Source organism: Phyllostomus discolor, chromosome 3, assembly GCF_004126475.2.
Source record: "Phyllostomus discolor isolate MPI-MPIP mPhyDis1 chromosome 3, mPhyDis1.pri.v3, whole genome shotgun sequence".
In the NCBI taxonomy this organism is placed as follows: Eukaryota; Metazoa; Chordata; class Mammalia; order Chiroptera; family Phyllostomidae; genus Phyllostomus; species Phyllostomus discolor.
In genome coordinates, this window is record NC_040905.2 from 198,338,715 (window position 1) to 198,351,995 (window position 13,281).

Consider the following 13,281-nt stretch of genomic DNA (forward strand, 5'->3'; position numbering starts at 1 on the left):
GTCCTTCTGCAGTGGGGACATGTGGGAAGGTCTTCTGGAAGGGGCATCCGACCCCACGAGGAAGATTAGAAGCTTGATAACACCTGCTGTTCCTGCCGCAAGCCAAGGACCTGAGAGGGCACATTTGAGGAACATCAAGGCAGAGGACCCAAAGGAGGGCTCAGGTGGATAAGGGGCAGTGAAGACTCAGGCATGTGTTGCCAGGCATGAAAGACCCCACTGCAGACCTCGTCTGGCCATCTGGAGAGGCGAGCTGGCAGGGGCCTGGTTGGAGGCAGGAAGACTGGCTTGGATGCCGCTGAACCTGATTAAGAGGTGGGGGCTGGGGCCAGAGCAAAGGCAGAACAGGGGAGACCGAGGGACCTAGGTCAGAGGGGCTGAGTGTCTCCATGGCAGCCTCTTGGCCCCCAACACGCGTGAGGAGGATACGACTCCTGGGAGCAAAGTCTGCCTCTTGCAAATGTGTGTTGAGCCCTGGAGATGGGGCCGTATTGGAGGCAGACCCACGCAGTGAAATAGAAAACTGAGCCCCTGAGGCCAGGAGTCCAGCAGGAAAAACCCAGCCTTCTTCCAGGCCGAGAGCTTCATAATGTATGGGCATGTGAGGGGAGGAGCACCACTCAGGGTGCAGAGACACCAGGGCTGAGCTGTTTGGAAAATTCGATGAGCGGCCTAAGCTAGCTAGAGCGACAGGTGGATAACAGGCCTGTTACCCCGCAGCCTGACGCCCAGCCCCGAGGCCCACACGCTGACACCCTCCAAAGAGCCAGGCTCCAGGTACCCAAGTCTCCAGCTTCCTTTGCTCAAAGCTGGAGCCACTGCCCTGGGCCCCCACCTTGGTCTCCCCCCTATCCCTCCCGAGGTTCGTGGGACCGCCTCTTGGCACCAGGACAAGTGTGAACCCAGACACTCAGAACCTACAAGGAATCTCTCCATGTCAGTGTCACTTTCTACGACATCACATTTTCAACTCTACTGAGGAGCAGCTGAAAAACTGAAATAGAAATGGGCCCTGGTGATGGGCAAAGCAAGGGAGGTGAGAGAGGTGGGGAAGGGTGGCTGACGGGTTAAAGGGACATTGAGAATCCTCTGTTTATTCCCGCGCCACGGCCTTTATTGTAAGAATGCAATGTAGGCGTGCTGTCTCCTGGGGAAACCTGGCCCTTCTCCCCGGGAAGATTAGTACTTTTAATATTGAACTGTTCCTTCAAGAACTGGCCCATCTCCCAGAGGGACCTGCTGGTTACCTAAGTCACACGAAGCCCTTGGTGTGTGGCCAGTGTTGTCTAAAACATATTTAAGCATAGCCCCCAAAGTGGGGCTTCGGAACCTCACCCGAGGTGAGGACGCTTCGCTCGGAGCTTTCCCAGCCGGACCCGACGCTGTCCCCAGGATTCCCCAGCGTCCACGGTCGGGGGTTGGTGATTTCCCATCGGGTGATGTATGCTCTCAATTCTTGCCTTTTCACTTTGCTCTCACTTAATAAAGTGCTTAACTATGCACCTCTGAATTGGGGCTTTTATTGTCTGTGAACCTGAACCTCTAAATTAAGTGGCCACGATCTCATGTGTGCCCTTTAACTGCACACTGGCAAAAAAAAAAAAAAAGCCACGGGAACAGGTGGGGGTTGGTGGGAATTGTGGAAGTTTAGGAAAAGAAAATCAGTAACAATGACTAGAAACTTGGGAGTCAGACCACCGTGAATCTGGGCAGGGGACCCATAGAAACCCCAGTCTCATCAGTGAAGTGGGGGCCACGGTGGGAACCTGAAAGGCTGGTTTGTGTAGCGCGGAGTCCGCCACACTGAGCACTTAGCTCAAGGATCAGCGTCCGGTAGGGGCTCAGCAGAGAACAGCGGCCGCCGCCGTTCGCTGCTAAAAGGAGCATTGGGGAGAGTCCAGTCTTGTGTTTTGCAGCCACCGGGCTTCTGTGTCTCTGGCCTCAACAACAAGGGGCTTGGCCAAATGGCCTCCCCGTGCAGGTCCCTCCAGCTGAGAGGTTTATGGTTCCGAGACAGGCAGAGGGGACAAGGCTGAGACACAGAGGCCACCAGGAGGCAGGAGGAGTCTGGGAATGTGCGCCCGACAGGTCCCCCGGGGAAGGCTCTGCATCCACCTCCCACTCCAGCAAACTGACTTCAGAAACCACCAGTCAATGAGACACAGCAGAGACACAGGGAGTTTTAGGAATGTTTCGGGGATTTTTTTTTGGCTTTTTCTTTTTTTTTTAAAAGATCAATATTCATTCTTCTTCACTTGCCCTTATAACGAAAATAGAATTTTTAAATGCCTCAAATATACAAATATCACTGGTGCACACACATTCCAGAAAAGCTGAGGTACGTGCTGCTACAGGGTTGGGGAGCAGACGGTGGCCTGCCCCTGGGCCACAGGGAACCCCGGAGGGGGCAGGGGTCTGGAGATGAGGTACTGAGAGGGCCCCCGGCGGATAGCCAGGCTGGGGCGTCTGCATCCCAGCAGGCCCACGGGAAAGGCGGACCCAACCACAGGGAAGCTGGGAGTGAGTCAGCCTGGGGGCCGGCATCCTAAGACATCCCAATGGACCCAAAGTGTCCCACCATCAGCCACCAGGGGAACGGTCCCCAGTCACATCTTTCCAGAGATGCCTACTCCCAAGTGTGGGTCACAGGCAGGTGGACAGGTTTGTGCCAGAGACCCTAGCCCCAAACCTTCTTATAGGCATCCTAAGGAGGATCCATGCCCAAAAAAACTCCTCACTTAAAAGCTATCTGTCCTTCCACATATAAAACACATATTATTAGCTGGAGGTGGTCAAGTGCAGGAGACTTTCAGAGACTGCATCTGCACAGAAGGTGGCCTTGGTCCCAGCACTTGCTCCTGGGGCCGGTGCCCTGGGAAGTTACTTCTCTTGATGACCAGGACCCTTCCGTTTGAAAACACTGAGACGGAGCAGGCAGGGCCTGTGCTGGAGGGAGGACTCCTCGTGAGGGGTCTGCAGGGGAGACAGCAACAGGCTGGCTGCCTGCCCACCTGTCCGCCGTCTGTCTCCGAGCCCCGAGGGCCATCAGAAGAGGCAGGAGCCCCGCAGGCTGTGGGCCTGGCGCAGGTCGGCCGACAGGGAGCGGCTCATGTGCTTGGCGGTGGAGCGGACGCGCTCGGCAGCCTGGACGGCTCGGCTCAGGGCCTTGTTGAGCTCCTCCAGGTCTTCCAGATCCAGCGGGATGGAGTGCCGGTGTCCTCCGGCTGGCCGAGAGGAGGCTGCGGGGGGCCACTCAGCAGCTAGTCGGGCTGAGGGGGCTGAGGTAGGTCCTCCTGGAGGCGCATAGAACCTGAGGAGACAGGGAAGTGCGGTGTTAACCCCAGAGAGGATTGGGTGCAGCTGAGGAGCACCAGGCTTGTCACCGACGCCGCTCTGAGCCCCAGGGACGCCTCTGGCCCTGTTCTCTGGGTCTCAGCGTCTTCACCTCTATGAGAACAATGAACACCTACTTCGAGGAGTGCCTTAGAAGGATGAAGGAAGGTAAATGGAGTGCCTGACCCAGAAGAGGAGCTCAAACGTGGTTGGTTCAACCTACCCATTCATTTCACAAATACTTCTTGACCAAGTGCTCTGCAGCTAGGCCCTGGGGTGACCGTGGTAAATGAACAACACCGACCCTATCTCCTTGGGGCTTGGAGTCTGAGAGCTAGGTGTGGGGGATACCAGGGTCACCCCGGGCTCTGCAGCAAACCCCACTGTTCTTCAGAGAGGTAACACAGGGGAATCCCATCGCCAGTGCAGAAGAATGCTGGAGAAACGAAATAGACATCTTGCCAAAGATATACAGATGGCCAGCAAGCACCTGGGAAGATGCTCGGCACCGTTAGCCCTCAGGGAGATGCAAATCAAAACCACACGAGGTGCACTGCATGCATTTCACATCCGTGGGGATAGCTAAAGTCACAAAGGCGGTAATGAGCATTGGCGAGGATGTGCAGGGAGTGGAACGCACATACTCTGCTGTGAAACGATGCAGGCCCTTTGGAAACTGCCCGGCAGCTCCCCAGACAGTAACACAGGTGCCCAGCCCAGAGCCGGGGTCCTCACCCTCGGAACCCATGGGCAGCACTACCTCCTTTACTGGGTCGGTTCTATTATGCTCGCTTCCCCAGTGAGCAACGTGACACTCAGAGCAGCGAGGTGATGCAGCAGGCAGCCCCAAATCTCGGTGAAACCCCTGCCCGGGCTGCTTCACCTACTAAGGGCTCCATTCCCTCACCCAAGACCAATGTCCCAGAGCAGATCCAACAGGAAAATTCAGGTGGAAACCTCTGTCAGCTGCCTGGCCACGTTAAGTGTTCTGTGAGTGTCAGTGACAGAGGCCCAGGGTCAGACAGCCAGGAAGGGTCAGTGCTGAATTCACGTTCAGAGCTAATTAGCACCTAGTCGATGCTGATACAGATCACCTGAACCTAACAACAATAACCAATTCCACCCTTTGGGGACTATCTGATGTAATCACTGGGTTCCCACATACCCCTACTTTCTGATAATTCGATGACCTGGTTGGCTGAGAGTTACCCAAACTTCCCCAGGGCAGAAGCTGCAAAAACAAAACCTGACGGACCCTCCTGGCAAGAAAGCCTCTGGTGCAGAGACTATAAGGCAGCAGACCACCAGGTGGCAGCACAGGCCCAGGCAGCTTTCAAAGGGTGCTCAGGCTGCAGCCTCTGAGGACGCCCGCTTGCAGCGAGAGAAATCTCAGGGCATCCTCACCCCAGGTTCCAGCAGCATTAGAAGCATGGTGGTTGCTGGCCACCCTGTGTGATGTGGTATGGACTGTCCAACCATTAGTTCATTTGACCCTCACCACAATCCCTTTCACAGAGGAACAAAATAACCTGCAAGATTGTGTGGCTGCCACTGGCCAGGTCTGTGGGGGCACCAAAGCCCAGGGCCTCTCTCCTCGCCCATGGCTCATCCCAGCCTGGGGACAGGAACCTGGTTAGTTCTGTCCACAGGTCTGAGCTTGCAAGGGTACAGAATGGCCGCAGAAACAGAGGCCCCGTGGTTACTGTGGGCACTTGGGGTTTATCTCGGGCCAGCAAATTCCAGGTGGAACCTTCCCTGCCCAATGAGTCAGAGCACACACAGGAGTCCCCACCACCTCTGCCGGAGGCCTGAGCATGCAGTGAGGCATGCACAGTGCACTCGGGGTCTGCTACGAGACTCCACGGGGGTCGGCCTCGTTCTGCACGTGACACATGAGGGGGAAGGCAAGGGGGCACACGAAGCCTGGGCTCTCAGCTGCCTGAGACAGGCCCGAATGCCGACTACGAAGCACTTCATGCGGAGAGGCTGGGAGCGTTGGAACGGAAGGTTCTTACACAGTGGCTGGTGGATAAGGCATGACGGGAACCGAGGAGATGTAGGCAAAAGCAGGAGAGGCTGGCACGGGAGGCGCTGCAGCCAGATACCACAGTCCAGGGGGCGGCTGGGGCGGTGAGCCCACCCGTCTGCTCCTCGGCTTGGGGTTGGAAGTTGAAGGTGCACTCCTCCTTGGGGTGGACTTTTCTGCCCCTGTCACGGAAGGACACCAGAGAGACAGCTTGACCACTTGGGGAGATCAGGCGGAAAAGAGAGGGTCTGCCCAGGCCCTGCCCTGTTAGAGCCAGACACTGGGCTGGCCATGCTGGGAGTGCCCAGATTTGGGGCACAAACCCTCTGCCCAGTATGCTCCAGCCCTGGCTGCTAGGAGCAGCCGTGCCCTGCTAACCCGACCCAGGCCCCAACCCCCATCAAGAAGAGCTGAGGGAAGAGACTGAGCATCTGCCCATACCAGAGGTGGCTGCGTCTGGGCTTTCCCCCTCGGGGGCAGACCCAAATCCACCACACAGGGGACATCGCAGGGCCTCAGTGGGAGACGGTCCCCGTGGGTCCCTGGTGACAGCACCTGGAAGACGAGAAAGGTGTCAGGAGAGGATTACGTCTGAATCATCAGGCCTGGAGTCTCCCAAGCACACTCCTGAAGCACTGAGCTTCCCTCAGGAACCATGCAGAGACGACAAATTACCTCCCTCTGCGTGGCAACAATGCTGATGGCAAATGTGACAGTGAGAGTCCATATTTTATGAGCCAGGCCCTTCGGGCCTTATTTTATCAAATCCCACAAGCCACCAGCTAGCTACTACCATCACTCCCCCTCTTTACTGGTGGGAAAGCTGAGGCTCCAAGAGGTTGCCACAGTTTTGATGCTCCTCTGTCTGATGCCGAGCCCAGTGAGATAGGCCCATTCTCCATGTGGGAGCGACTCACAACAATCCCGGGCACCGGAGGGGTTGGGGGAGGCCTAAAGTGCCCAGTTAGCAGGAGGAGAGTAGGCAGCCTTGTTCTCTCCCATGTGAATCCTCTGAGTAAGTTCCAGGGCCAGTCCACTCGTCCTTCAGGCCTCAGCTCAGCCATTACGCCCCCTGGGAGACCCACCCACACACCAGGCTGAGCTACCTGCTCCCCAGCCCATCCTGGGCTTCCCCTGTCCCAGCTCTGATGGCTCCACTGGGTCGCCGTCTGCTTAGCTGAGAGTTTCCTGGGGAAAGGGCTCAGGGCCCAGTACAGGAAGGTACAGGAATGAATGAACAAACGATGGAAAGACTATTGGGACTCTAGCAAAGGCAGAGGGACATACTGAAGTGCCAGGGCTCTGAAGTCACAAAGACCTGGGTTCAAATTCTGGCTCCACCATTTGTAAGCTCTATGTCCTTGGGTGAGTTATGTGGCCTCTTGGAGCATAGCTTCCTCACTCATACAATGGGAGTAAAAATAAAAGTGGCAAAATCTACTTCCTAGAAGTGCGAGGATTAGTGTTTGTTAAAACCCTTAGCATGATGCCCTGTATACAGTAGGGGCTTAGTAAATGACAGCTTCATCAGTATCATCATCATTGCTTGAAAGGGCCCTGGAGCCCATCTCCAACCCTTTCATTACGGGTGTGGAACCTGAGACTCAGACAAGCTAAGGAACTTGCTGAAGGTCATACAGCAAGTCAGTGGCAGAACCGGGACCAGAAACAGCTGTCACATTCTCAGGCCACTGCTCTCCCCACCACTCTTCCCTGTTGGGTTTGGGAGAAAGGATGAGGAGTGGAGGGAGGGCGGAGGTGAGAGAAGATACAATCATTGCTCCCTGGCACCCTCCTAGCAGGACCCTTCAAGAACATCTTAAATCACGTCCGTGGCTTCTCCATGTCAAGGTCAAGGAGGGCGGCTTTAGGCAGCAGCACCTGGGGCAACAGGCGTGAGGACAGGACACCCTGGGGGGCCTGAGAATCCCAGAAAAATCTGGTTCCCTTGTCTGTGCCTTTGACCTGCCTCCAAGCTCAGGGCAGGCCCACGTCTGGCCCGACTGCCCCTCCCAGCAGAGAAGAAGCTGCAGCCTCGCTGCCCTGGCCGCTTCCACCCCTTACCTGTGTCCTGGGTCCTAGCAGGCTGGCAGTTGGGACAGGAGACTGTGTTACTGCCTCTTGGGACAATCTTGGGGGTCAGGACATGGTATTCCTGGCCTGGGGATGAACACAGAAATTTCGGTGTCAGCTCCCTACATGCTGCACAATTGAGGGGGACTTCGTACCATGACCTTTCTCCTCTCGCTTCAAATGGTTTGAATAGGTGCTCTCTCCTTTTCTAGCGTGCACTCACACACACAGCATATGTGCATAAATAAGCATCTATGAATATAGGTGCGTATGTGTGTATACACGTGTACATACAGATACACTGATCTTTCTATTTATGGTAAGCTCGCTCAGACTCCTGTTTCATCTCAGGTCCTTCTGAGGTAGCACCTGCTCAGTTCTCAACCTACAGAAGCAATCAGCACACCCAGGCTGTGCGGACTTGAAAGCAAGCAAGGAAGACATGATAACCAGCGACAAAGAGCACTGCCACTCTCCCCAGACGCGACTGGCTGGTTGGGATGGGAATGGCTTGTGCAAGGGGGCCCTGCAGCTCAGGGAGTGGGTGCATCTAATTCCGGGTCCACCCCATAGACACAACAGCTTCCGAATGGTTGCTGGGAGAACCGCACAGGGCTGGATCCGTAGGGTAGGCTGCCGAGCGCCAGGCAGATAGAGAGCGCTCAGTGTTATCAAAAAGTTGGTCAGACTCTCAGATCCTCACCCCAACCCCTGCCTGGTGCATCCCTGAGTCTTAAATAAGATCTGCACGTTGCCCAATGACTGGTCACTTCCCCCCACCCTCTGCCATTACAGGGTTCCCACTTTATACTCTGTGTGTTGCTCTGGGGTCCCCTGGACTTACTGTTGCTCTCACTTCTGACTCCTTGGCCTCCAAGGAGCAGGGCAAGTGCCTCCTGGTTCCTGCCTTGTCCCCAGGGCTCAGCCGTACGGATCTGAGGCTGAACACTGTCCCTCCCAGGGAGGGGTGGGTGAGAGCCGTGTCTATAATTCACTTACTATGATAATTTACACATTTACTATTAATGCTTATTTGTTATGTCTTCTCTAGACAATCAGATTCAGGAAAATAGGAGCCCTCTCCATAGTTATTTTAATGTTAAGCACTTTAAAATCCTACTAAGCGTCATCTCAAGATTTACTATGGGCCGGGGGCCTGGTTCCTAGGACAGAGGGGCCCCCTGGAGAATCAGACTTGGAGGTTGGGCAGGAGTAAATGATTCTGTGTTTGTTCTGTAGCCCAGGTCCAGCGAACAGCAGCTACCTCCTAAACCTCGTTGTGATTGACCAGCTGAATGCGCTGAACCAAGCATGCACCCTGGCAAAGGGGAGGCATCAGAAACCATTTGCTGAATGAACAAGAGCACTAAGATTCACAGAGACCATGCTCCCTGAAGTTTTCCACATCACAGAACTCGGAGAAATGATACTATTTGAATGGCTAAATAGCAAAGGCTTCTCATGATAGAGACCACCACCCCGGGGACAGCACCCTCCCCAGCCCTCCCCTCTGGCCCACCTGTATACTGGCCCCGGAAGGTGACCCTGTCTGGCCGACTGGTACTACGCATTCCTCTCATTTTGTCCCGAGTTGCCTGTGGGCTGTCCCCGGTGGTCCTGCCCTTCTCAGAGGACAGCCGCGGGGAGGCTGGCTCAGATTCGGGACCTGGGGTGGAGAGAGAGGGGCATCAGAGTGGGCAGGCAGGTGGGTCATGCAGCTCGGGGAGTGCGTGGATCTAATCCCAGATCCACCCCTTTGTGGGGACAGCTGACACACTGGGACCCCCACTTTTGCGCTCAGCACTGGTCTAGACCCCTTGCCGGCGCTGTGCCATGCGCCCCACAGCAATCCTGGGAGGCAGGCACTATCTTTCCTATACTGTTAACTGTCCCTCTAACTGCACGGGACAGGTGAGCCACCTGGCCACCCATTCCAGAGCTGTGTGACTCTAGGCAGGTACCCTGCACTTCTGGGCTTGGCTCTCCTTACATTTGCAGAACATGGATATTATGGCCCGTCTTGCAGTGAAGATTAAGTGAGGCGATCTACCAGGTCCGGCACAAATAACGCCTCTTTTTTATTACAAAATCTTAAGCATGTAATTCTGTAGCATAATAATATCACACTCAAGCACACCATGTGACATTTTAGGTGAAGTGTCCAAATTAAAACTATGAATTATTACCCCCATATTATTACCCTGCCAACCACACCCACACAGGCCTAACTTCTGCCAGACCCTGTGTGTGTGTCTTACAGTCGCAACAGCTAGCACTGGACGTGTATCACGCTTCAGAGCGCCACAACCGCCTCTAACAGACGCACAAAAGCCCTCAAGTGTTTTCTAAGCCTGTTGCTGCGGTCCCTCACCACTGAACCACCACGCCCAGACTGTGGGCTCCAGGAATCAGCTTCAGCAGATAGTCACTTACTCCAGGACAGTCGGGGCACCTCCCGAGGCACCGAGGAGGACCTGGCCCGCCGCCTTCCTGTGGGGACAGCTTGCTCAGCGCCTCCAGGCTCACTGGACAATCTCTCTGTGGATTTACTAGTAAAAGAGTGAGAGCTGATGTCACTGGGTGAGGTTTTAGGCAGCCTTAATGTTTTTTTAAAATATGTTTACTGATTCGAGCCCTGGCTGGTGTGGCTCAGTGGATTGAGTGCAAGCTGTGAACCAAAGAGTCACCAGTTCGATTCCCAGTCAGGGCACATGCCTGGGTTGCAGGCCAGGTCCCCAGTGGGGGCCACATGAGAGGCAACCACACACTGATGTTTCTCTCCCTCTCTTTCTCCCTCCCTCTAAAAATAAATAAAATCTTTAAAATAAATAAATAAATATGAGCCCTGGCTGGTATAGCTCAGTGGATTGAGCGTGGTCTGGGAACCAAAGTGTCCCAGGTTCGATTCCCAGCCAGGGTACATGCCTGGGTTGCAGGCCATAACCCCCAGCAACCACACATTGATATTTCTCTCTCTCTCTCTCTCTATCTCCCTCCCTTCCCTCTCTAAAAATAAATAAATAAATAAAATCTTAAAAATAAATAAATAAATAAATATGTTTACTGATCTGAGAGAGTGTTTCTCTCCAGAAACATCGGATGTGAGAGAAAAACATTAATTGCTTGCCTCCCATATGCGCCCTGACCAGGAATCAAACCTGCAGCCTCGGTACATGCCCTACATGTCCTCACTGCGGACGGAACCTGCAGCCTAGGCTTGTGCCCTGCCTGGGAATCAAACCCCCAACCTCTCGGTGTTCAGGACGATGCTCCAACCAACTGAGCCATCTGGCCAGGGCAGGTTTTATGCAGCCTTTAAAGATGATCGGTGAGGGGCCAGCCCAGAGAAATACTTATAATGGAAGGAGGAGAGCAGGGAAGTCCAAACTAAAGACCCTGGGGTCAGAATCACAGGAAATGGCTCTGGGCCTCTCTGACCCTCAGTTTGTTCATCTGTTAAATGGGGATAATAAGAGCAATTACTTTAGAGAGTTGTTGGAAGGATTAGTGAGACAACGCCCCCAAAACCCTTAACCTAGCGCCCTCCCAGAGATCCGTCCCTAGTTCGCTGATGTTGTTACCATCCTGGAGGAGTATCTGCTGAGGGAGTGGGCGAGAGGGTGAGGGTCCTGAAGATACTGTAGCTCTTCAGGTGGGTGGTGAGGTCCGGGGTATTCGTTGTATCAGACTTTATTATTAACACACGTTTATATTTTATGCACCAAATATAACACAGTAAAAAAAATGCAAGAGCGAATGAATGATTCAATGAATGAGTGAGGGGGGGAGCGGTGTGGCTGTGCCTATGTCCAAAAATCTGGAAGGAGCCAGAGGCCGTCCATGTCTGCCTTCCGTGGCTGCCCCCAGGGCACAAGGGTGGGAGTTTGGGGGTTACTCACCTGCCATAGTGAGGGCCCCAAGTGGCCGGGGAATCTGCTGGCCAGTCCCGGGCCCGGGCAGGGCGGTCATATGTGGACGCTGGCTGTGTGGGGCTGTCCTGGGGCGGCTGGTGCAGGCTGTCCTCCAGCCGGAGCTGCAGCCGGGACACCTCCTGTTGCAGCTCGCGGATGGCCTGGCTGGGGTGGGATGGGGACAGCAACAAAGAGCAGACGCACATGAACGGAGCTGCAGCCACCCCCGGAGTCCTGCCCGATGGGGCAGCCTTCATCCCCTGCTAAGAGGCATGCGGTCCAACTCCACTATTACTTCATTCTAGACCGTTCCTACGTGTCCGCAGTTCTTGCATCTTGAACCTCTCTGAGTTCGCGTCCCTGCACCTTCAGTGAGCAAAGCATAACTTTCTTCGAGGCTCATCTGTCCTACCATGCCAGGCCTCGGAGTTGCTTTTCTGAGCCATGAGTGACCAATTCTCAAGACAGAGACAAGGGTACAGAATGCAGAGGGTGTTGGCTAAAGTTTCCCTTTAAAATCTGAATTCTGACCTTCTTTGGCTCCTGGGCTGCCCTCCTTCTCCTACCTCTGTCTATAGGAATCCTAACAATCCTTTCAGGCCTGACCCCTTCCCACCCTTCCCTCCTGGGTTCCCCCAAATGCTTCCTGTTGTTCAAGACCCTCTCTCCGCTCCTGGCAGGAGATGCTTACGTATCTGCCCCCCCCCCCCCCCCCCCCCCCCAGCCAGGCAGTGAGCTACTGGCAGGCAAGGAGCAGGTCTCCCCAGCACATAGCCCCGGGGACCCCTGCACCTCCCAGATGCTCTGGGAGCATGACTGAACAGGACTCCAGGCTCCAAGAGGGAGCAGAGTTAAGGGGCTGGCTGCCAGAATCCCTGCGAACCCCAAACACAGCGCAACCTCTTATTGGACGTTATCTCAACGAGCTACTAGCATCTCGGGAGTGAATGCCGTCTGCGTTTCTCTCCAACCAGTCCCTGAATCTCTAGTCTCGTTCTGGAGGTGTCACTGGCACTGTGGCAGCTAATCCCACCCGCACGGTCCCCCCCACCCCCCACCAGCCCCAACAGAGAGTTGGAGTCTGCTTCGGCACAGCTGTCCTCCGGGCCGACGTGGGCTCTCCCTCTGCTGTTTGGGGCCAGCTTCCGGAGTGGGGGCTCTCCCCTCAGGGTTAGCTCTTGCCTGGTGACCCCTGGACTTGTCAGTGGGTGTCCCCTGGCATCACCTCCAGCCATCATCGGCTCTCGGATGAGTCTGCAAGAGGGACCAGGAGGCCTCTCTCTAGCTGTGCCCCAGTGTGATGTGTGTCCAAGGGCGGTCGGTTCCCCTGGCAATCCCCAAGGAGACGCTTGTTGGGGTTTCCAAGGCAAACTGTGAGGGCAGCCAGAGAGCCAGAGCTCTGTCACCAGTTAACCCCTGGAAGGCAGGGCCCGGGGCAGCTCTGGCTTCCTGAGCCAGGCCAAAGGCCGCCGAATGAGGACCTGGGACTTGGAACGCCCACGTGGGTGTCCCCGTCTCTGGCTCCTTTTTAAAAAATCAGGATCTGAATTTTCCTGACTTAATTCTTTAGGGACTGAGCTGGCACTTAAAATTCATCTTTCCCTGCAAACTTACTCCCCCTGCTGGGCTCCCACCTCCGTGTCAGCCTCCAACTGGACGGCCAGCCCCAAATGGGTCATTCTAGACCCTTCTCCTTCCCTGAACACCCCTAAAGTTAACCCACCACCAAGCCCTGTGGGACCAACGCCTAAACATGTCTTCCCAGATGCACCCCCTCCCCTCCCACTGCCCATCGCCTCTCTTCTGGTCCCGTGGCCTTCTCAGTGCTCTCCTGGTCTCCATTCTCATCCTCGTGACAGCCAGAACTCTTTCTAAAACGTAAGCCTGACCCCACACTCCTCTGCTTAAAATCCCCCTTACTGTCTCAGGCGAGTCTTT

The 13,281-nt window shown here is 55.1% G+C and overlaps 1 protein-coding gene across 4 annotated transcripts in view; it reads right to left on the bottom strand.

Moving 5' to 3' along the window:
* Positions 1–2,229: 2,229 nt before the first annotated feature.
* AKNA (AT-hook transcription factor) overlaps positions 2,230–13,281 on the bottom strand; it is a 52,325-nt gene continuing 41,273 nt past the window's right edge. For all 4 annotated transcript variants that reach the window (XM_036022118.1, XM_036022117.1, XM_036022116.1 and 1 more), the window contains exons 16-22: positions 11,332–11,508; positions 9,866–9,981; positions 8,952–9,098; positions 7,424–7,519; positions 5,801–5,914; positions 5,349–5,541; positions 2,230–3,310 (exon numbers count right to left, since the gene is read on the bottom strand). In XM_036022118.1, coding sequence (XP_035878011.1) covers positions 3,046–3,310; positions 5,349–5,541; positions 5,801–5,914; positions 7,424–7,519; positions 8,952–9,098; positions 9,866–9,981; positions 11,332–11,508 — 1,108 coding nt within the window. In that variant the 3' untranslated portion in view covers positions 2,230–3,045. The remainder of the gene's footprint in view (positions 3,311–5,348; positions 5,542–5,800; positions 5,915–7,423; positions 7,520–8,951; positions 9,099–9,865; positions 9,982–11,331; positions 11,509–13,281) is intronic.